The sequence below is a fragment of the Oryctolagus cuniculus genome, chromosome 3 (genome assembly GCF_964237555.1).
Source record: "Oryctolagus cuniculus chromosome 3, mOryCun1.1, whole genome shotgun sequence".
In the NCBI taxonomy this organism is placed as follows: domain Eukaryota; kingdom Metazoa; phylum Chordata; class Mammalia; order Lagomorpha; family Leporidae; genus Oryctolagus; species Oryctolagus cuniculus.
Window position 1 is genome coordinate 167,375,867 of NC_091434.1, and position 22,980 is coordinate 167,398,846.

Genomic DNA, 22,980 nt, shown 5'->3' on the forward strand with positions numbered 1-22,980 from the left:
TGTGGTGCTTATTCTATTTTCTATTCTTACTTTCACTAGCTGGTAGATTATTATTTTTGTCTGTTTTCATCTGTTCTTTTAATTAATTGCTACAATTTTCTTTTCTTTATTTCAGGAACATTTTAGTGGATAAACCAAATGACCAATCTTCAAGGTGGTCTTCAGAGAGTAACTATCCTCCCCAGGTAAGATTACATATAGCCTCTGATGCTGTTTAGAAGTCAGAATTTAAATGGGCCTTTATTCAGTTGATACAAGTTATCTGTAATACATTAGTAGTTTATTGAGTATTTGAAATATAAGGTCAAATTTTATTTCCTCTTTTTTTTTTTTAATTTATGTATTTGAAAAGCAGAGTTAGGCAGAGAGAGAGAGGTCTCCCATTGGCTGGTTTACTCCCTAAATGGCTGCAAAGATCAAAGCTGGGCCAGGCTGGAGCCAGGAGCCAGGAGCTTCATCTGGGTCTCCCACATGGGTACAGGGGCTCAGGACTTGGGCCATCTTCTACTGTTTTCCCAGGCCACAGCAGAGAGCTAGATCGGAAGTGGAGCAGTCAGGACTTGAACAGGCGTCCATATGGGATGCAGGCATTGCAGGCTGCTGCTTAACTTGCTGTGGCAAAATGCCAGCTTCTGTTTCCTCCTCTTGTTTGTTTAAATCTTGGAAGGATTTTGATCTCATAAGGCTAATGCAGTGTGGGATTTGATGAAGCATAGACTTCTGTCTACTGGAAGATTTAAAATCTGTTTATTTTCTGTATTACTAATGATACAAAACTAGATATTAACCAAGAGGTACTAAGTAGGTTGCTGTTGCTGTTTTTATTTTAGCCTGTGTTCTATTATATTCAATGTGTAACTGTTTAAGGAAAACTGAACTATGACTCAGTGACTCATTGCTTTTTGGGGAAAATAAATTTAATACAGTTTGTTATTTTATGAAAATAGTATACATCAAGATCATTAAATACTTTTCCTTGACAAAAGTAGTACCCAATATTTTCTGAATTTAAAAGTAACCGTTTTGGGGGCCAGCATTGTGGCATAGTGGGTAAAGCTTCCATCTGTGATAGCATCCCATATAGGTGCCAGTTGGGTTCCCACCTGCTTAACTTCCTATCCAGCTCCCTGATAATGCACCTGGGAAAGCAGCAGAAGAGGACTCAAGTCCTTGGGGCCCTGTACCCATGTGGGTGACCCAGAAGAAGCTCCTGGCTCTGGCTTCGGTCTGCAGCCATTTGGGGAGTGAACCAGCGGATGGAAGATCTCTCTCTCTGTTTCTGCCTCTCTCTTTCTGTAACTCTGCCTTTCAAATAAATAAAAATAAATCTTTTTAAAAGGTTACCATCCTTTTAGTCATATACTTTCAGCATTAATGCTTGTTATGTACTAGGCCCACTTGGTATGTCTTTATTCTTGAGGAATCAGTGCTTTGACAGGTAAAGCACATGGGTAAATAAAAGTTTGTTTTTTTTTAATTCTTGTGCTACTTGTGAAAACTTGTATGCCCATTAGACCACCTGCCATTTATGTGTTTGTATTGCTAAATTTGTCTATTATATGTTCATCCTTTATGTGTATAGTATAAAGATAATAAAACAAGTAACCTGTTTAATCATCAGCCATTTTTAGAAATGAAAAATGATTATAACCTTTTAGAGCCTCCTGTGAACCCTTTTTTATATCTGTCTTCTACCCCTCCCCAATAACTATTTCATATTTTGTTAAGTGTCTTCTTACAGTATTATCTATGTATATGTATATAAATATGATTTAGTTTTCTTTGATTTTGCATAAATTAACTCATTTATAAATCTGACTTTTTTTGCTTTATATTACGATTATTTTTTTTAAAAATTATGTGTTTATTTGAGTCACAGAGAGAGAGGGAGAGACAGGAGTCTTCCATCTGCTGGTTTACTCCCTATATGCCCCCAACAGCCACGAGCCAAGCAGAAGCCAGGATCCAGGAACTCCTGCCTGGGTAGCAGGGATGCTACAGCCTGAGCCATCAGCCTACAGCCTCCCAGCGTGTGCATTAGAGGGAAGCTGGAACTGGGAGTAGAGCCAGGGGAGGAACCTGGGCACTCTGACGTGGGATGCCGTGGTCCCAAGTGGAGTCCTCACTGTTTTGCCAGACACCCACCATAGCAGTTTGTTTCTTTTCACTGTAATAATATATTCCAGTATATGAACATGCCAAAATGTGCTCATCCATTTTGCTGTTGGTAGTTTTTTTTTTTTTTTTTTTATAATTTGCTATCATGAAATAGGCTGCCATGAACATTGTTGTGTGTTGTCTCCTGGCACACTCACTAGTAAGAGAGTTTCTTCAGGATATATTCATTGGAGTAGAGTTCCTGAATCATAGGATGGGTATGTGTGTGTTCAGCTTTAGCAGATATTGCATCACTGTTTTCACAAAGTAGTTGTATGACTTATTCTCTCATTGTGTGAAAGTTGCGGTTGCATACATGTCCCCATCCCTTGCATGGCTGAGTTTTAGATTCTGTGAGTCTGGTGGATTTTTCATTGTAACTGACATTGGTTTTAATTTCCTTTTTCTTCTCTTTTTTTCAAGCCTCTTTGCGTATGTTGATGAACTTACTTTGTGTTTTTAATCGTGTTTTTGTTTGCTGAAATTTTGATGCATTTGTGTCTTTTGTTTCATTTTTTTAAATGATGATCTTTTTATTTATTTCTAACAGAAACCATGATAACCTCCTTACTGTGAAATTCCCTTTATTTATTATTTGGAATATTTGTTTGTTTATTTGGGAGAGAGCTCACAATGTACACACATACTCCCATGTACTGGTTCCATCCCCAAATTCACACAAAGGCCAGAGTTGGGCTGAGGCACAGGGTTGGGTCAAAGATGGGAGCCAGGAAACCAATCCAGGTCTTCGGCGAAGGTGTCAGGAACCCAACTACTTGAGCCATCGCTGCTGCCTCTCATAGGCATCCTAACCAGCACCTGGACTGCTGGCTAAATGCTTGCCCCTGGACTGTATTTTCAGTGCAGTTGAAATTGTGTGTGTGCCTATCTATGTGTGTTACGTATTTGTTTGCCTGTGCATTCATTCAAAGTTTAGTTAGCTGCTTTTATTTTATGTGACTATTAGGTTATTAGCACATAAGTACTTATTTAATTGGTTGGCCCTAACTACTCAATAAACTATTGATTTGGGGGGGTTCTAAGATGGTATATTAAGTTATCTATTGCTGAGTAACAAATTACCTGCAAAACTGAGCAGTTAAGAAAACTGAGCTGTATTGTTTCACACTGTTTCTGAGTGTGAAAAATCACCCGTTAGCTGGGCAATGCTGGCTCAGGGTCTTCTGTGAGGTGGTGGCTGGTGTGTCAGCCAGCTCTGCAGTTACTTGAAGGCTTGACTGGGGTTGTCACACTCACTTCCTGCCTTTGGCTGGGGGCCTTGACTCCTCACCTTTTGTCCTTCTCTTGGGTCATGTGAATGTCTTCAAGACCAGGTGGCTGACTCCCCCAGTGAGCTAAGAAGCCCCAGGAGCCTCAGCATCTTTTATGACCTGGCCTGAGGCTGTCTTCAGATTCACCTGTTATCTCTGTTTGTCCATTTGACTGGACAGTTCATCCCGTGACTTTTTTTGTTCTTTCTGAATTTTTGTTTCTCTTTCTGTGCTGAGTTTTCATTCATTGAAAACTTATTTTGTTTAACTTCATGATTGAGGATATTGAGAATATTGAGGATAGCTATATGCCCCTTGTTTGTCCCAGCATCTGGTTCTTTTTGGATAGGCGTTGAGTGATTTTCTTTTCTCGGAGGATGTATCCCGCTCTCTTGGTTCTGCATATGTTGAGTACTTCCGGGTTGTATTTTGGACGTTGTGAGTGCCAGTTCTGGGGCTTCTGGATGATGTCACTTCAGTGAGGCAGCTCCTTTATCAGCCTAGGTGTTTTGTCTTTGGCTGCTGTTTTGAGTTCTCTGTGGGAAGTCAGCGATTTGGGTAGTCAGATTCTCCTTAGTACTTTCTCTGGGATTCCCCCACTATGCCCAACTTTTTTTTTTTTCCCCCCAACCTTACTTGTTTGATTCCTAGGCCAGAAAGGTTGTGAGTTTTCCACATTTGCTTCTGCTACTGCTGCGCCTGCTGTAAGAGTGGACTAGGCCCATGGTAAAGATTTGGGCTTAGGGGACTTTGTAGCTTCAAGGCTCCCTTTCTTCAAGTGAATGTGGGCTTCTCATCACGGTTAGCTTCTGTTCATCAAGGTACTCTGAATTTTCTGATACTTATTTTTTGTTTTATGTTAAGGTTTTATGGTTGTTTTCTTTTTCAGTATGTAGGTTGAGAGACATTTAAAAGAATGATTTGGGGGCTGGCACTGTGGCTCACTTGGTTAATCTTCCGCTTGCGGTGCTGACATCCCATATGGGTGCTGGGTTCTAGTCCTGGCTACTCCTCTTCCAGTCCAGCTCTCTGCTGTGGCCCGGGAGGGCAGTAGAGGATGGCCCAAGTGCTTGGGCACCTGTACCCGCATGGGAGACCAGGAGGAGGAACCTGGCTCCTGGCTTCAGATCGGCGTAGCTCCGGCCGTATTAGCCATTTGAAGGGTGAACCAGCGAAAGGAAGACCTTTCTCTCTCTCTCTCTCTCACTCTCACTGTCTAACTCTGTCTGTCAAAAAAAGAATGATTTGGGGGTTGGTGCTGTGGCCTACAGGATAAAGCTGCCACCTGTGGCACCAGTATCCTAAATGGGTGCTGCTTTTGAGTCCCAGTTGCTCTACTTCCTCTCCAGCTCCCTGTTATTGGCCTAGGAAAGCAATAGAAGATGGACCAACTACTTGAGCCCATCACTCGCATGGGAGACCCTGAAGAAGCTTCTGGCTTCCGCCATTGTGGCCATTTGGGAAGTGAACCAGTGGTCAGAAGATCTCTCTCTCTTTCTGACTCTGCCTTTCAAATAAATACATAAAGAGTGGTACCCATACATTGTGATGAAAATACTGACTTCTGAAATGTAATCTAGCAAGGGCTATTGATATAGAAAGTATACCTGCCTACCCAGTATTCCTTCTCAGGACTTGACCTTCTAAAAGCATCTGTCGGTAAGGATGTTAGATGTTACACAAGTGCTTAATGCAGTAGTTACGGAGTGATATTATTCTGTGGGTAAAAACTTTACAGAAGAATACTAGGATATGTCTTTTATGGGATATTGTTAGTCTTCAGTAAAATGAACTGTCTTTATAGCTATTAAATTGGAAAGATTGCCTCTGTGAAGTAAGAAAAGCAAGTTGGAGCAAAAGATCTGCAGTAAAATACTATTGTTTTGTTGATTTTTTTTAGCACTAATTAAATACTTTATTGAATAAATACAATACCAAACAAAATGCATTCAAATGCTTTCTAAAAAAAATCAATTTTAAAGGCCTTTCTATTCAGGCTAATGACAAACACAATAAAGGCAGATATGCTAGTTTAACATAATTGGCTGATTTTATACAGCACTTACATCTTTTAGTCCACAAGTATATTATTAAATGATAGAGAACATCTACTACAACCATTTCTACAGAACTAGGAAATAAATGTCTAAGAAAAAGATTTTACAGACCCCCATCTTTTATACCCACCCCAACAGTCTAACTCTAAAGAGGATTAAGCCAATGCCTTTCCTCACAAGAGCTCACAACTAATGTCGCTTTGCTATCAAAATCTGTATTTCTGATCTGTTATGAGCATTGAGACAAGATTCAGATATTCCCAAAGAAAGAAGCAGAATGCACGTTGTGATCACCTATTCAGCAACAGCGAGCACTGCATTCAAACTATCTCATCCCAGGAATTAAATAAGGTCAGCCACATTCATGGGCATTTCCTAGTAAAATACTATTGTTAACTAAGTAATCATTCTCCTCCCCTTGCCAGTAAGTGTGTGTGTGTGTGTGTGCGTGTGTATGTTGTATAACATATATGTGCCTACGTTTATGTATTTATATTTGTATTTGATGGAGTGAACCCAGACTAGCATATGAATAGCACAAAAATACTTGTTAGCATTGGTTACTTAAGCAGGGAGATGAGAGGACAAAAAGGAAAATTCAGCAGTTTATTTTAGAAACAGCTGGGGCCAGCGTTAGTGGTGTAGTGACTAAAGCTGATGCTGCAGTGTGGGCACCCATATGGGCACCAGGGCTTGAGTCCCAGCAGCTCCACTTCTGGTCAGGCTCCCTGCTGCTGGCCTGGGAAAGCAGCAGAAGACGGCCAAGTGCTTGGGCCCTGCACCCGTGTGGGAGACCTGCACCCGTGTGGGAGACCAGGAGCAGCTGCATGCTCCTGTCTTTGGCCTGGCACAGCCCTGGACATTGTAACCATTTGAAGAGTGAATCAGTGGATGAAACACCTCTATCTCTCTAATTCTGCCTTTCAAATAAATAAAAATACATTTTAACAATTTTGCTTGAAAAAGTTATTCCCATTAAAAGCAGAACGTATGATATTGCGTGTGAGTAAAGTATGTATCTGTGTGACTGTGTCCATAGAGAATTTTTTTTCACTTTTATTTACTAAATATAAATTTCCAAAGTACAGCTTATGGATTACCATGGCTTCCCCCCCACCCCCATAACTTCTCTCCCACCCGCAGCCCTCCCATCTCCCACTCTCTCTCCCATTCCATTCACATCAAGATTCATTTTCAATTCTCTTTATATACAGGAGATCAATTTAGTATATATTAAGTAAAGATTTTAACAGTTTGCACCCACACAGAAACATAAAGTGTAAAATACTGTTTGAGTACCAGATATAGCATTAATTCACATTGAACAACACATTAAGAACAGGATCCTACATGAGGAGTGAGTGCACAGTGACTCCTGTTGTTGACTTAACAAATTGGCACTCTTGTTTATGGCATCAGTAATCTCTCTAGGCTCTTGTCATGAGTTGCCAAGGCTATGGAAGCCTTTTGAGTTTGCCGACTCCAATCTTATTTAGACAAGGTCATGGTCAAAGTGGAAGTTCTCTCTTCCCTTCAGAGAAAGGTACCTCCTTCTTTGATGGCCTGTTCTTTCCACTGGGATCTCACAGAGATCTTTCATTTAGGGTTTTGGTTTTTTTTTTTTTTTTTTTTTTTTTTTTCCAGAGTGTCTTGGCTTTCCATGCCTATAATACTCTCATGGGCTCTTCAGCCAGATCCGCATGCCTTAAGGGCTTATTCTGAGGCCAGAGTGCTGTTTAGAACATCTGCCATTCTATGGGTCTGCTGTGTATCCCACTTCCCACGTTGCGTTGTTCTCTCCCTTTTTAATTCTATCAGTATTAGCAGACACTAGTCTTGTTTATGTGTTCCCTTTGACTCTTAGACCTATCATGATCAATTGTGAACTGAAATTGATCACTTGGACTAGTGAGATGGCATTGATACATGCCACCTTGATGGGATTGAATTGGAATCCCCTGGCACATTTCTAACTCTACCATTTGGGGCAAGTCAGCTTGATTTTGTCCCAAATTATACATCTCCTCCCTCTCTTATTCCTACTCTTATATTTAACAGAGATCACTTTTCAGTTAAATTTAAACACCTAAAAATAATTGTGTGTTAATTACAGAGTTCAACCAATAGTATTAAGTAGAACAAAAAAATACTAAAAGGGCTAAAATATTAAGTTGTTCATCGACAGTCAGGACAAGGTCTGATCAAGTCATTGTTTCTCATAGTGTCCATTTCACTTCAACAGGTTTCCTTTTTGGTGCTTGGTTAGTTGTCACTGATCAGGGAGAACATATGATATTTGTCCCTTTGGGACTGACTTAATTTACTCAGCATGATGTTTTCCAGATACCTCCATTTTGTTGCAAACGACCAGATTTCATTGTTTTTTTACTCTGTATAGTATTCTATAGAGTACATGTCCCATAACTTCTTTATCCAGTCTACTGTTGATGGGCATTTAGGTTGATTCCAGGTCTTAGCTATTGTGAATTGAGCTGCAATAAACATTAAGGTGCAGACAGCTTTTTTGTTTGCCAATTTAATTTCCTTTGGGTAAATTCCAAGGAGTGGGATGGTTGGGTTGTGTGGTAGGGTTATCTTCAGGTTTCTGAGGAATCTCCAGACTGACTTCCATAGTGGCTTAACCAGTTTGCATTCCCACCAACAGTGGGTTAGTGTCCCTTTTTCCCCACATCCTCACCAGCATCTTTTGTTGGTAGATTTCTGTATGTAGGCCATTCTAACCAGGGTGAGGTAAAACCTCATGGTAGTTTTGATTTGCATTTCCCTGATTGCTAGTGATCCTGAACATTTTTTCATGTGTCTGTTGGCCATTTGGATTTCCTCTTTTGAAAAATGTCTATTGAGGTCCTTGGCTCATCTCTTAAGTGGCTTGGTTGGTTGGTTGTTGTGGTGTTTTTTGATCTCTTCGTAGATTCTGGATTAAACTGTATTTTCTGTGAAATGGAGGAGGTGGTGATGATCTCAGGATGATGGATTTCAAGTGATTGTGAATTTCTGTCTTTTTTTTTTTTAGAGAGCTTTTATTTAATAAATTTCTTAGGTACACATCAGTACAGCTTTTGGAATATAGCGGTTCTTCCCTTCATAACTGCCCTCCCACTCCTCCCTCTCCTATCCCATTCTTCATTAAGATTTATTTTTAATTATCTTTATATTCAGAAGATCAACTCTATACTAAGTAAAGATTTCAACAGTTTGCACCCACACATACACACTAAGTATAAAGCACTGTTTGAAGACAAGTTTTACTGTTTAATTCCCATAGTACAACTCATAAAAGACAGAAGTCCTACATGAGGAGCAAGTGCACAGTGACTCTTATTGTTGATTTATTTATTTTTTAAAGATTTATTTATTTATTTGGAAATCAGTTACACAGAGAGAGGAGAGGCAGAGAGAGAGGGAGGGAGGGAGGTATCTTCCATCTACTGGTTCACTCCCCAGTCTGAAGCTAGGAGCCAGGAGCTTCTTTCATGTCACCCATGTGGGTGCAGAGACCCAAGGACTTGGGCCATCTTTTGCTGCTTTCCCAGACTAGAGCAGAGAGCTGGATTGGAAGTGGGGACTCGAACTGGCGCCCATGTGGGATGCCAGCACTGCAGGCGGTGGGTTTCCCGCTGTGCCATACCGCCGGCCCTTCCTGTTGCTGATTTAATAATTAACATTCTTACTTATGTCTGTGTTATATTTTTATCTCCTTTTGATTCTCACTTTGAATTAATATGTATAACTTGTATAGACAAAAAATTAAAGCCGTTTTCATTATGGTGGGGGCAAATATTTTAAGACTTAATGAGAAAACATTACTGTTAATTCTGGATCATTTGTGCTGGTGCTGGAAATAAATGTAGCATGAATGAAACCCCATAAATGCTTTAAAATAGCAGTTTTACCCTTCTCCCTTGTCCAATATGTGTTATGAGAATTAATGATAATGTCGTTGGAAAATATGCCTTTCAGGATGACAGGTGAATTCGCTAGCATTTGTTAAATCTCTGTGCAGTCACAGATGTCTCGATAACTGCTCATACCTCTTCTATTGCAGATAGGGGCTTCCAAGTAGTGTAAGTAAACGTGTGATGTTAGGTCATTTTTTTCTTTCTGGGGCCAGAGAGGGCAGTTAAAGTTGTTAACAGACACAGTGTTCTGTTTTAGTGTGATCTAAGCAGGTCAAAGTAACTTCAATGAGTAATATAGTACATTGTGTATCTTTAGTATATGTTTTAGCTTTTATGATGCACTCAGATTATTCTTTTTTTTTTTTTTTTTTGATAGGCAGAGTTAGAGAGAGAGAGAGAAAGGTCTTCTTTTTTCCGTTGGTTACCCCCCAAGTGGCCGCTACGGCCAGCACGCTGTGCCTATCTGAAGCCAGGAGCCAGGTGCTTCCTCCTGGTCTCCCATGCGGGTGCAGGGCCCAAGCACCTGGGCCATCTTCCACTGCCCGGGCCACAGCGGAGAGCTGGACTGGAAGAGGAGCAACCAGGACTAGAACCTGGGGTGCCGGTGCCGCAGGCAGAGGATTAGCCTAGTGAGCCATGGCGCTGGCAGATTATTCTTTTTTTCTAAAAATTTTTATTTCTAAGTTTTTATTTAAAAGGCAGAAAGAGAGAAAGAGATATCTTTGATCCACTGGTTCACTCTCCAAATACCTGCAACAGCTGGGCTGGGCCAGACTGACGCCAGGAAAATGGAACTCAATCCAGGTCTTCTCTGGGGGTGGCAGGGACCGAATTACTTGAGCCATCATATGCTGCCTCCCAGGGCGTGTGTTAGAAGGAAGTTGGGTTGAAAGCTGAGCAGAGACTAACCAGGCACTCTGATATGGTATGTGGATGTCCCAGGCAACATGTTAACTACTGCTGTGTGTTTGTGTGTGCGTGTGTATCTGTAGTCTTTGTATCTGACTTTTTATGAACATGTTTTTTGAGGGTCATCCACATTGTCATAGGCAGAGATATTTCATTTCTTTGCAGGAGTGGGGAACCTTTTTTCTGTCAAGGGCCATTTGGATATTTATAACATTGTGGACCAGACAGAATTCTCAACTTAAAATTAGCCTGCTATATACATTTCTTGAATTTCAAGTCTCTCCTGCAGTTGCCTTGGTAGGGCCAGACCTTCCCTTGCATTACAGGATAACATTGCATTGTATGGATGTTCCACAGTTTATCCACTCTGTTCTTTATGGGCATTTGTGTTCTTGTGATGATCAGTAGAGTCATATAAGCATTTTTTTTAGATTAATTTATTTATTTGAAAGGCAGAGAGAGAGAGAGAGAGAGAGAGAGGTCTTCCATCCTCTGGTTCACTTCCCAAATGGCCACAATGGCCAGAGCTGAGCCGATCCGAAGCCAGGAGCCAGGAGCTTCTTCTGGGTCTTCCACATAGGTGCAGGGGCCCAAGGGCTTGGGCCATCTTCCACTGCTTTCCCAGGTGCATTAGCAGGGAGCTGGATAGGAAGTGGAGCAGCCAGGACTCTAACCAGCGCTCATATTGGATGTCGGCACTATAGGTGACGGCTTTACCCACTATGCCACAGCGCTGGCTCCTAAACATTCTTTTATAAGATTTTTTAAAAGTATACATTTTCACTTATTTTGGAATAATCTAGAAGTAGAATTGCTACATTATAAGGTAGGCATGTATTGACTTTATGTAAAATTATTGCACTGTTAGTTGCTTCAACAGTATTTGGTATTGACACACATTTAATATTAGTGGTTACTGTTGGTAACTGTCTGACTAATAATATTAAACATTTTGTTTCTTTTTTCTATTGGCAGTTCATTTATTTTTTGTTTATGAACACTTATTTAAAAGAAATGAAGCTGTTTGCTTTTGATTTGTTTACATATCCATTTCACTTCAACAAGTTTCCCCTTTGGTGCTCAGTTAGTTGTCGCCAATCAGGGGACATATCCTAGTACATATCCTAGTACATATCCTAGTATGCATGTGCATAGACTTCAAAAATTTTTTGCACCAAAAAATACTCTTGTATTCTGGGTATAAGTTCTTTGTCAATTATGTATTGAGATAATTTCTCCTAGTCTGTGGCTAGCCTACTCATTTTCTTAGTATTAGCTTTTGTTCTTTTTTTTTTTTTTTAGCAGCTGTTGAGGTATAATTGACATCCATTTTAATGTACAATTCTTTTTTAAAGATGTATTTATTTATTTGAGAGGCAGAGTTACAGAGAAAGGGAGAGACAGAGGTCTTCTTTTTGCCTGTTTACTCCCTAAATGGCCTCAATGGCCAGAGATGGGACAAGCCAAGGAGCTTCTTCTGGGTCCCCACATGGGCGCAGGGCCCCAAGCACTTACTTCATCTTCCCAGGGCCATCAGCAGGGAACTGGATCGGAAGTAGAGGAGCTAGGACTTGAACCCACGTCCATATGAGATGCTGGCGCCACTGGTGGAAGCATAACCTATGCTACAGCGCTGGCCCAAGCATACAATTTGGTTACCTTTGTATGCACTTTTTTTTTTTTTTAATTATATATTTGAGAAGTAGAGTTACATTCAGAGAGAGGGAGAGACAGAGAGAACAGTCTTCCATCCTCTGGTTCACTCCCCAAATGGCTGCAATAGCCAGAGTTGAGCCGATGTGAAGCTAGGAGTTTCTTCCACATGGGCTCAGGGGCCCAAGCACTTGGGCCATCTTGCACTGCTTTCCCAGACCATCAGCAGGAAGCAGCAGGAAAAGGAGCAGCCGGGACTCAAACTGCACCCATATGGGATGCTGGTGCTGTAGGCTGAGACTTAGCTCACTGTGCCACAGCGCTGGCTCCTGTGTAAACCTTCGAAAATTACCATTGCACTTAAGATTCTCAATATATCTGTTACCTTCAAAAACTTGCCATGTACTGTTATAATTCCTCCACTTTCACCGCTTTAGTCTTTACCCCCTCATCTATGGGCAGCAGCTGATTGTGTTCTTTCAGTATTTATCTGTTTGTGTTTACTAGGATTTTATATAAATGGAGCAATACAGTATTTTTTTGTATGACTTGTTTCACTGAAAATAATTATTTTGGGATTCATCTCTGATTGTTGGCAAAATTTTGGGTATCACAAATACAGATGCATTGGAATTAAATGTACAAGTTTTGTGGTTTTCATTTGCATTATTACGTGATTAGTGATGCTAATAATTTTTTCATGTTTGTTTGCTTTCCAAAGTGTTCTGTGGAACTCTAAGACACTGTGATCTGTAGAAAGCCCGTTTAGCCTCCTTGAGGATGAAAGCCATCAGAGTCAGTCCAGCTAAGCCTACTCTTCCAGCCAACCCACTAGCTACATGAATGAGTACAGGGGATCCCAGTGGAAGAACTCTTTAGTATATCTACGGAATCACAAGTCATACATTATTGGTTTTTTTTTTTTTTTAAAAAAGATTTATTTATTTAATTGAAAAGCAGAGTTACAGAGAGGCAGGGGGGGAGAGAGAGAGGAAGGGGGAGAGAGAGAGAGAGAGAGAGGAAGGGGGAGAGAGAGAGAGAGAGAGAGAGGAAGGGGGAGAGAGAGAGAGAGAGAGAGAGGAAGGGGGAGAGAGAGAGAGAGAGAGAGAGAGGAAGGGGGAGAGAGAGAGAGAGAGAGAGAGGAAGGGGGAGAGAGAGAGAGAGAGAGAGAGAGAGAATCTTCCATCTGATGGTTCACTCCCCAAATGGCTGCAATGGCTGGAGCTGGGGCGATCTGAAGCCAGGAGCAAGGCGCTTCTTCTGGGTGTCCCACGTGGGTGCAGGGGCCCAAGGACGTGGGCCATCTTCTACAGCTTTCCTAGGCCATAGCAGAGAGCTGGATTGGAAGTGAAGCAGCTGGAACTCGATCCTGCACCCATATGGGATTCAGACACTGCAGGTGGTGACTTCACCCACTACACTCTGGTCCCAAATTATTCTTGTTTTAAAACACTAAGATGACTTATTACACAGCCTTAGATACAGATAATCTGGACTTTCTTAGTCTCATTTCTATGTTTCTTACTTTCTATGATAGTCCTTCCTGTCAGAGTAAGTGATATTACCAACTACCCTGTTGTTCATGTTAAAAACCGAATCATTATCTTCTTGATACCTCCTCCTCCTCCCTTCCCTACACCCTCTTATTACAAATCCCATCAATTATTTCTCCATTACTTAGCTCAGAATACTTAGTATTCTGTTTTCCATCTCCACACCATGATAATCCAAGTCTCTTCATCTCACCTCTTACCTGAATTACCATAAATGGTGTTAGTTCCTCTAATCCCTTCTCAGCAATACAGATATTGTGTGTGTGTGTATGTGTGTGTGTGTGTGTGTGTGAGAGAGAGAGAGAGAGAGAGAGACAGAGAGATGCTGAACAGATCATGGTTTTCCCATTGTGCTTAATAGAGCCCACTGCTTCTGTAGTTCGAACTTCATACAATGGCACAGACTGCACGCCCTGGTGACTGCAGCCTCCTCAGTCTCAACACGTGTTCTCTGCCTTGCTTCCTAGACTCTGACTGTACTGACATTTTAGCAGTACCTCATTTCTGTGAAATTTCACTGATTCTCTTTGCCCCCTTTGGTTGACTCTGTGTAGAGGATTCAATCGTACCTACGTCTGTCACGCACAAAGTACAAGATATGTAGAACCTCAGAGTGCAACCTTACCTGGCGTTCAGGTCTTAGCAAGTGGACCTAAGGTAAAGATCTTGTATTGACACCACCTTGGTTAAGGTGACAGGTGTCCTCAGTAGATACCTAGAAGGGAAAGACGGACACAGGAAGAAGGCCACTTGAAGACAGAGGCAGAGGTTGGAGTTCTGTGGCCACCAGCCAGGAAACACCAGAAGCCATGAGATCCTGGAAAACCCCAGAGGACCCTTCCATAGATCCTTTGGAGGGAGCCTGGCACTGCTATCACCTTGATTTCAGACTTTTTATTTGAAAGCATTTTTTAAGGTAAAATTCATATAAAAGTGACCATTTAAAAGTATGTTTCAGCAGCATTTAGTGCATTTATAGTGTTGTGCTACTGTCACCTCTATCTAGTGATCAGGTATTTTTCTTAGCCACAAGAAAGCCTCGTATCCATTAAGCAGTTTCTCCTTTTCTACTTCGGCCTTGCTCTTGGCAATAATATACATTCTGCCTCTAGATTTATGTATTATTGTTATTTCATATAAACATAGTCATATAGCATGACCTGTGCGTCTGACTTTTCACTTTAGTATGTTTTTGTGGTTAATCCATGTTGTAGCATTAAACAGTACTTCATTCTTTCCTGTTGCTGAATAATACTATGTTTTGTGGTTTGTTTGGTTAGTCATTAGTAGATGTATATTTGGGTTGTGTTGTGTAGACTTTTTGGCTATTACGAATAGTACTACTCTTGACATTCATATACATCATGTGTTCGTTCAAATACTTTTTTTTTTTTAATTTCTTTTGGGTATATGCTTGGAGTAGACCTTCTTGATCATGTAGTAATTCTGTTTAACTTTTTGAGGAATTGCTAAATTACCCACAATGTTTATAATTTTAACATTTCTATCAGCAATGTTTGAGAGGTCCACTTTGTCCTCAACATGCCAATACTTGTTATTTTGCTCTTTCTCTGTCTTTGTCTCTCTTTCTCTGTCTCTCTGTGTATGTGTGTGTGTGTATGTGTGTTGAGAGTGATATTTCATTGTGGTTTTGATTTGGCTTTCCCTGATGATCAATGTTGAACACATCTTTTCATGATGTTTAATTTTTTAAAAAAATTTATTTTATTTATTTTGAAAGGCAGAGTTGGAGGAGTGGGGAGGGGAAGAGAGAGAGAGATCTTCCATTCAGTGGTTCACTCTCCAAATGGCCACAACAGCTAGGGCTGGGCCAGGCCAAACCCAGGAGTCAGGAGCTTCATCTGGGTCTGCCAAATGGGTGCAGGAGCCCAAGCACTTGGTCCATCTTCCGCTGCTTTCCCAGACACATTAGCAGGGAGCTGGATCAGAAGTGGAGCAGCTGGGGCTCAAGCTGTTGCCCACCATATGGGACGCTGGTATTGTGGGTGATAGCTTTACTCGTTATACCACATTGCCAAGCTGCCCTCTCCCCCTTTTAAAATTTATTTTATTTATTTGGAAGGCAAGGTTAGAGGGCGAGAGAGGGAGATACAGAGGGATCTTCCATCTGGTGGTTCACTCCCCAAAAGGCCACAGCAGCCTGGGCTGGGCTAGGCCGAAGCCAGAAGCTTCATCCAGGTCTCCCACATGGGTTCAGGGGCCGAAGAACTTGGGTCATTTGCTGCTGCTTTCCTAGTTGCATTAGCAAGCAGCTGGGCCAGAATAGAAAATTTAATTAGCAAGCAGCTGGATTGGAAGCTCAACAGCCAGGTCTTGAACTGGTGCCCATATGGAATGCTAGTGTTGCAGGTGACAGCTTACTCCACAATGCTGGTCCCATGATGTTTAATCTTCTTTAGAGAAAGAGCTATTCATGTCTTTTGTCTATTTTTAAATTGAGTCAATTGTCTTTCTGCTATTGGTTTTGAAGTTTTAGTGCTTATGTTTAGGATGTTGGTCTTGGCTCAGTTTTGATTCATTTTGAGTTAGTTTTTGTGCATGGGAATAGGTGTAGGACCGCTGACTGTTATCACCTGCAGTACCCATTAGCATTATGAAACATGAAATCTCTGCAACAGACGTCTCAGTTGGTTTTCTGGGTAGCTTTATCCTCACGTAGTCAATCAGTGGTAATTTCCTGCTTAAGCTTTTAATTGAAAACTGTCTGCTAATGTAAAATGTTTTCCCTAATTAACTGATCCTGTTTTATCCAGTGTGTGGTAGGGAAACTTGAGCTACATTAGACATCTATAGTAGGTCTGGATTGTTTAATTTGTAAAATTGTCAGGGGTGGTTAGTAACTCTTGAAGTTTATTTGTAGGTTTTAGGTTTTGTCACTGGCTTAGAGCATTGATTTAGTTATTGAAGTGTAGTTCATGGGAACATGAACTTGTTATTTTTGCATTCTAATCTTGCTTTATTTGATAATTAATTCCTTGGCTATGTTACTTACTTATTGAATACTGTTCTGTGGTTAGAAATTCTCACTTGGTTAATCCTCCGCCTGCAGCACTGGCATCCCATATGGGTGCTGGGTTCTAGTCCCGGTTGCTCCTCTTGCAGTCCAGCTCTCTGCTGTGGCCCAGGAAGGCAGTGGAGGATGGCCCAGGTGCTTGGGCCCTGTACCCGCATGGGAGACCAGGAGGAGGCACCTGGCTCCTGGATTCAGATCGGCACTGCACTGGCCGTAGTGGCCATTTAGGGGGTGAACCAACGGAAGGAAGACCTTTCTCTCTGTCTCTCTCTCTCACTGTCTATAACTCTACCTGTCAAATAAAAAAAAAAAAAGAAATTTTTCCTCACCTTTAATCTGCAGTATTCAGGATGATACAGTTTCTGGGATTTACTAGATTAAACAAATGGGTGAGTTGTTTGGTATATTAGTTAGGTCACCATTTCAGACTCCTGCATCCCGAGTTGGAGTACCTGGTTCAATCCTTGCTTCCAGTACGGCTTCCTGCTAATGGGCACCTTCGAATAGCTTAAGTAATAGCTTAAGTACTTGGGTCCCTGCCACCCACACGGGAGACCTGGATTCAGTTCTGGGCTCCTTCCTGGTTTTGCCTTGACAGCTCAGGTTGTTAAGAGCATTTGGGGAGTGAACCATTAGATGAGCCATCTTTCTTCGACTGTTTATGTCTCTCTGCCTTTCAAAGAAAATTAAAACAAAGAAATTGAAAAAAAAAAAAGTGGTGATTGTGTGGTAGCCTTTATAGGACTCTTGTGTTTTATTCTTTACTTTTCAAAAAATAATCTTCCAGTGGAGAGGGGTCCAGATAGACCTTCTGTTTAATTGTCAAGTGTTTTAACTTTTAGAGTTGTCTAATTATTTGTTTTAAACAGAGGAAGATATGATTTGGTTGTTTCTTTTTTTAGTATTTGATTCTGAAGCTTGAAAGGCCTGCTATAGTTCAGAATATCACATTTGGAAAATATGAGAAAACTCACGTCTGCAACTTGAAGAAATTCAAAGTCTTTGGTGGAATGAATGAAGAAAATATGACAGAGCTGTTGTCTAGGTGAGTTGTGGTTGTGAGGAGAGAAGTTGTCTTCTAAACAAACTGCAGTTCTAGTTTCATCTCTTTCAAAAGAGAAAAGAATATTTCTCCTATTTTTTAATACTGTGGCTTAACTTTTTTTTTCCCTTTAAACTACTGGGTACTCAGTGTTATCAAGCAAAAATGAATAAAATTTTTTGATATTTTTTATTTTCAATTGTATTTTTAAAATGTTAATGACTTGAGCTTTAATGAAAACCTTTGCTATAAAAATATAGTCTCTATCCAAAACGTTGGTTCACTGCTGTAATCCAGAAGTAATCTTCTAAGAGTTTATTGTAAGTGGGGCACTGAAAAAAGGAAGTTCTTGTAAATGGAAAAGCTACATGATTTAACATAGTGCTTGCTGCAAGGAGGGAGGAGGAGCTCAGGAACCATCAGAAATAAAGGTGTTAATTTGCCCCTCAGAGAGTGAAAAATCATATAGCAGTGGAATATGCAAATAAAACCATGCAGATATAGAATATATTTGTGGGGCCAGCACTGTGATGTAGCGGGTAAAGCTGCCCAGCACATCTTATGTGGGTGCTGGCTGGTTTGAGTCCCGGCTTCTGATGCAGCCCTCTGCCATGGCCTGGGAAAGCAGTGGAAGATGGCCCAAGTCCTTGGGCCCCTGTACCCCCACGAGAAGACCCGGTGGAAGCTCCTGGCTCCTGGCTTTGGATCGGCACAGCTCCTGCTGTTGTGGCCAGTTGGGGAGTGAACCAGTGGATGGAAGGCCTCTCCTTTCTGTGTGTAATTCTGACTTTCAAATACATAAATAAATCTTTAAAAAAATATATATTTGTGACATGGTAGATCCCATTAACTCAGTACTTTAAGTAAATATTACTCCAATACTGCATTGATTTTAGTCAGGAAGTATGTTAGGGCATAATCAGAAGGTGACTTTCACATTTCAAAAGTTGGATTTCAAAAAGTTGAAAATGTATAATTTAAAGCTAAGTTTATTTTGGTGAAAAATTAAAAAGAAAAATTCAGGCATAATGTTATCACAGTATACATTTTCCAGGAAGACTTTTAAGACTCCTTGTATGCAAGGAATTAAAAATTTACTGGCACCAAAATGTTTTTAAAGATTTATTTATTTGAAAGGTAGAGTTACAGAGAGAGGTAGAGACAGAGAGGTCTTCAATCGATTGGTTCACTCCCCAAATGGCCACATTGGCCGAAACTGAGCCGATCTGGAGCCAGGAGCTCTTTTTGGGTCTCTCACGTAGGTACAGGGGCCCACTGCTTTCTCAGGTGTGTTAGGAGGGTGCTGGATTGGAAGTAGAGCACCTGAAACTAAAACCGGTGCCCATATGGGATGCCCACACTGCAGGCCAGGGCTTTAACATGCTGCGCCACAGTGCCGGCCCCCAAAATAAGCTGCCTTTTTTTTTTTTTTTTAAAGATTTATTTATTTATTTGAAAGGCAGAGTTACAGAGAGGCAGAGGCAGGGGCAGAGAGAGAGAAAGAGAGGTCTTCCATCCATTGGTTCACTCCCCGGGTGACTGCAGTGGCAGGAGCTGTGCCGATCCAAAGCCAGGAGCCAGGAGCTTCTGGGTCTCCCACGCAGATGCAGGGGCCCAAGGACTTGGGCTATCTTTTACTGCTTTCCCAGGCCATAGCAGAGAGCTGGATCGAACGTGGAGCAGCTGAGACTCAAACTGGCCGTCCATATGGGTTGCTGGCACTACAGGCGGTGGCTTTACCTGATACACCACAACACTGGTCCCCAAAATACTCTTAATTCCATTTTCTGCTAACTTATGATGTATCCTTGTTTATATGTCAATTCTAATTGTTTAAGTGGAGTAGTGCTGTGAGTTCCTTTAGGATAAAGCATGTTTGTCTTTGAATTTTTGTTTAAAAGGAACATTAACATCCCATTCAGAAACAAATGATTTAATTCTTAGACAAATTCTCATATTTGACTTTTAAGTTGTCAGTTATCAATGTGACTTTTTTTTTTAGTTTTTCTTCTTACCACCTGAAACTTCAGTTATACATTAATGACACTAGGTCCTGTAATACATGTCTGTGCACTGTTGCCAACTCGTTAATACTCAGTGTTTTTCATTAGCTGTCAAATAATTAATAGAATATAGTTATGATGCAGTTCATTAGAATATAAAAGTTTTAACTTTATTTGCATGTTGGACCACTTAGTCATTTATTGTGAGCATTGTTTTAAACTGAAAATTTGAGTATGACATCTATATTTTAGTGTATTTCTTAATTATGAAGTCAGATTTAATAACTTTTTTTTCTCTTTCAGTGGCTTAAAGAATGATTATAACAAAGAAACATTCACCTTGAAGCATAAAATTGATGAACAGATGTTCCCTTGTCGATTCATAAAAATAGGTAAGGTTTTAGCATTCAGGAATGGAAAAATTTTTTTTTATATCATCAGTCAGGAAACTATAGCCCATGGACCAAATCCTGCAGGCCTCCTCTTTGTTTAAAATAAAAAACTATGGGAGCACTGCTCTGTTGGCTTGTTTATGTTACCTGTGGTTATTTTGTGCTGTAAAGGCAGAACTAGCTGCAAGAGTTCAGTAGTTACTCACTAAGCTCAAAAGGGTTGCTATTTGATCCTTTACAGAAAATGTTGTTAGTTTTAAAACTTTAGCATTCTAAAACGAAAACCAAAATATTGAAATGTTTCTTAAGGTAGTATATTATGGTTACTTTTTATTATTTCTTTTTTTATTGAAATATTGGTCATATTCACTAAATTCATTTCATGACTTACTAGTGTGTTGTAAACTGCTGTTTGACCATTACTACTTTAATGAAAGGATAACCTTAAAGGCCCAAACCTCACATATTGATTTGGTGGAATAGAGTGTTTGCTAGTCTGTCAAGAGCCGTTCTGTTCTATCTTGATGCAGTAATTCAGTTGTGCAGAAGGAATACCTGAAGTCTTATTGAAGATTGCTTAGAGAGGGAAAGCCATCTTGGAAATAGTTGGGTGTCCAGTGTGTTACTTTCTTTTGTAACTGTAATTTCTTTTGTTAAATAATTGTAAATAAAATCTGTTTCCTGTTCTATTTAAGAATTTGTGAGCAAGCAAATTTTTTGGATAAATTTAACTCTTGGTTATGTACTTCTTCTGTGCTAGTGAGTAACTGTTTCTTTAGTGTTTGGATCACCCAGTTCCTCCAGTGTCTTTCGTAGCTTTAATAATTCTGTGATCTTTTATTTCAGATATATAAGCAGTGGAAATTAGAACCCTTCCCAGCTCTTTCTGTTAGCCTTTTATTTTATTTTGGTGAATTTTTGCTTGTGCATTTTTAATTTCCCCCAACTTTATTAAAGTCTAATTAGTGAATATAATAATTTTATATGTTTATGATGTGTAGTATAATTTTGTGATGTAGGCATACATTGGGAAGCTGATTAACATATCCTTCAACACACATTTTTTGTAGTGAGGCTTTTTTTTTTTTTTTTGACAGGCAGAGTGGACAGTGAGAGACAGATAGAGAGAAAGGTTGGTTCACCCTCCAATGGCCACCTCGGCTGGCGCACCGCACTGATCCGATGGCAGGAGCCAGGTGCTTCTCCTGGTCTCCCGTGGGGTGCAGGGCCCAAGCACTTGGGCCATCCTCCACTGTACCCCCTGGCCACAGCAGAGAGCTGGCCTGGAAGAGAGGCAACCGGGACAGAATCCGGTGCCCCGACCAGGACTAGAACCCGGTGTGCCGGCGCCGCAAGGCAGAGGATTAGCCTAGTGAGCCGTGGCACTGGCCTAATGTGGTGAGGCATTTAAGTTCTACTTTCTGAGCAGTTTTCAAGTATGCTGTACAGTAGAGCTCTAGCACTCACTTACCCTGAAATCTTATCTCTTTTACCAACATTTCCCTCTTCTCAGCAGCATTCTAACTGTAGAACACAATATCTTTTCTTTTTTTTTTGACAGAGTGGACAGTGAGAGAGAGAGACATAGAGAAAGTTTTCCTTTTCCATTGGTTTACCCCCCAGTGGCCGCTATGGCCGGAGCTACACTGATCCTAAGCCAGGAGCCTGGTGCTTCCTTCTGGTCTCCCATGCAGGTGCAGGGCCCAAGCACTCGGGCCATCCTCCACTGCCCTCCTGGGCCACAGCAGAGAGCTGGACAGGAAGAGGACCAACTGGGACTAGAACTCTGGGGGCCGGCGCCGCAGGCGAAGGATTAGCCTATTGAGCCACGGCGCTGGCTGATATCTTTTCTTGACCTGGAGTTAATCTTATAGTATTCAGGCAGGATGTTAATTGAAGCTTTCCAGGTAATTATAGCCACTGATTAGCTCATTTAATATTTAGGACACTACTATTTAGGTAAATTTGTATTTCTTTTCTGTTAAAAAATGTTAATACTGGTCTGTAGTCTATTTGCTTTTCAACCCCTTTTTAACATCTCTTGATAATTTTTGTTTGAAAGTTATGTAAGCAAAATGTGAAACTAAAAGCCTGTGTGTCAGGTTGGCATCTTTGGTTTATCACCATATTTACTGAAAAAAAAAAAAATCAACTATTGGAGCAGGTGTTTGGCACAGTGGTTAAGTTGCTGCTTGTGATGCCTTAGCCCATATGCCTGGGTTTGGATCCCAGTTCCTCTGCTTCTGCTCCAGCGTCCTGCCAGTGCACACTCTAGGTGATTGCAGGAGTGGCTCGAACACTGCCATCCAAGTGGGCAGCCCTTGCTGGAGGTTCTGCTTCAGCCTGGCCCAGCTCTGCTACGTAGTCATTTGGAGAGTAAACCAGAAAATGCAGGAGATCTTGATCTTTCTCTCTATCTCTCTGTCCCTCCCTCCCCATCACCTTGCCTTTCATATAAAATGCAAAGAAATAAAAATTAAGAAGATGTCAGAACACAGTATACAGAAAGTTTACAAATATTCACAGAAACTGTTCTGCCAAAGGGCATGAATTATGGTAGCTGTCTTTGGTGGTGGTTTAATGCAGATATTTGTTGAACTGGGCAGGCTAAATTGTTACAGTTAGAAGAAGAAATGTGTTTGAATAATTAATATTTACATTCTGTAGTGATATATTTGAAAGATCTTGCTTTATTTAAAAAGAATCTTGTCTTTTTTTTTTTAAGAAAGCTTTTATTTAATGAATGCAAATTTCATAGTTACAGCATTAGGGATAAAGTGGTCCCCCCCCCGCCCACCCTCCCCCACTCCTGTCCCACCTCTATTCTCTCTCCCATCCCATTCTTCATTAAGATTCGTTTTTAATTAACTTTATATACAGAAGACCATTTTATACTAAGTAAAGGTTTCCACAGTTTGCACCCCACACAGACACACAAAGTATAAAGTAATGTTTGGAAACAACTTTTACCGTTAATTCTCATAGTATA

The 22,980-nt window shown here is 40.7% G+C and overlaps 1 protein-coding gene across 9 annotated transcripts in view; it reads left to right on the forward strand.

Moving 5' to 3' along the window:
• The window catches only part of MKLN1 (muskelin 1), a 365,877-nt gene that overhangs the window by 226,030 nt on the left and 116,867 nt on the right, over positions 1-22,980 (forward strand). For 8 of the 9 annotated variants that reach the window (XM_070071320.1, XM_070071319.1, XM_070071316.1 and 5 more), the window contains 3 exons: positions 116-185; positions 17,457-17,599; positions 19,903-19,991. In XM_070071320.1, coding sequence (XP_069927421.1) covers positions 17,565-17,599; positions 19,903-19,991 — 124 coding nt within the window. In that variant the 5' untranslated portion in view covers positions 116-185; positions 17,457-17,564. The remainder of the gene's footprint in view (positions 1-115; positions 186-17,456; positions 17,600-19,902; positions 19,992-22,980) is intronic. The other variant, XM_051849787.2, reaches the window with a different exon arrangement.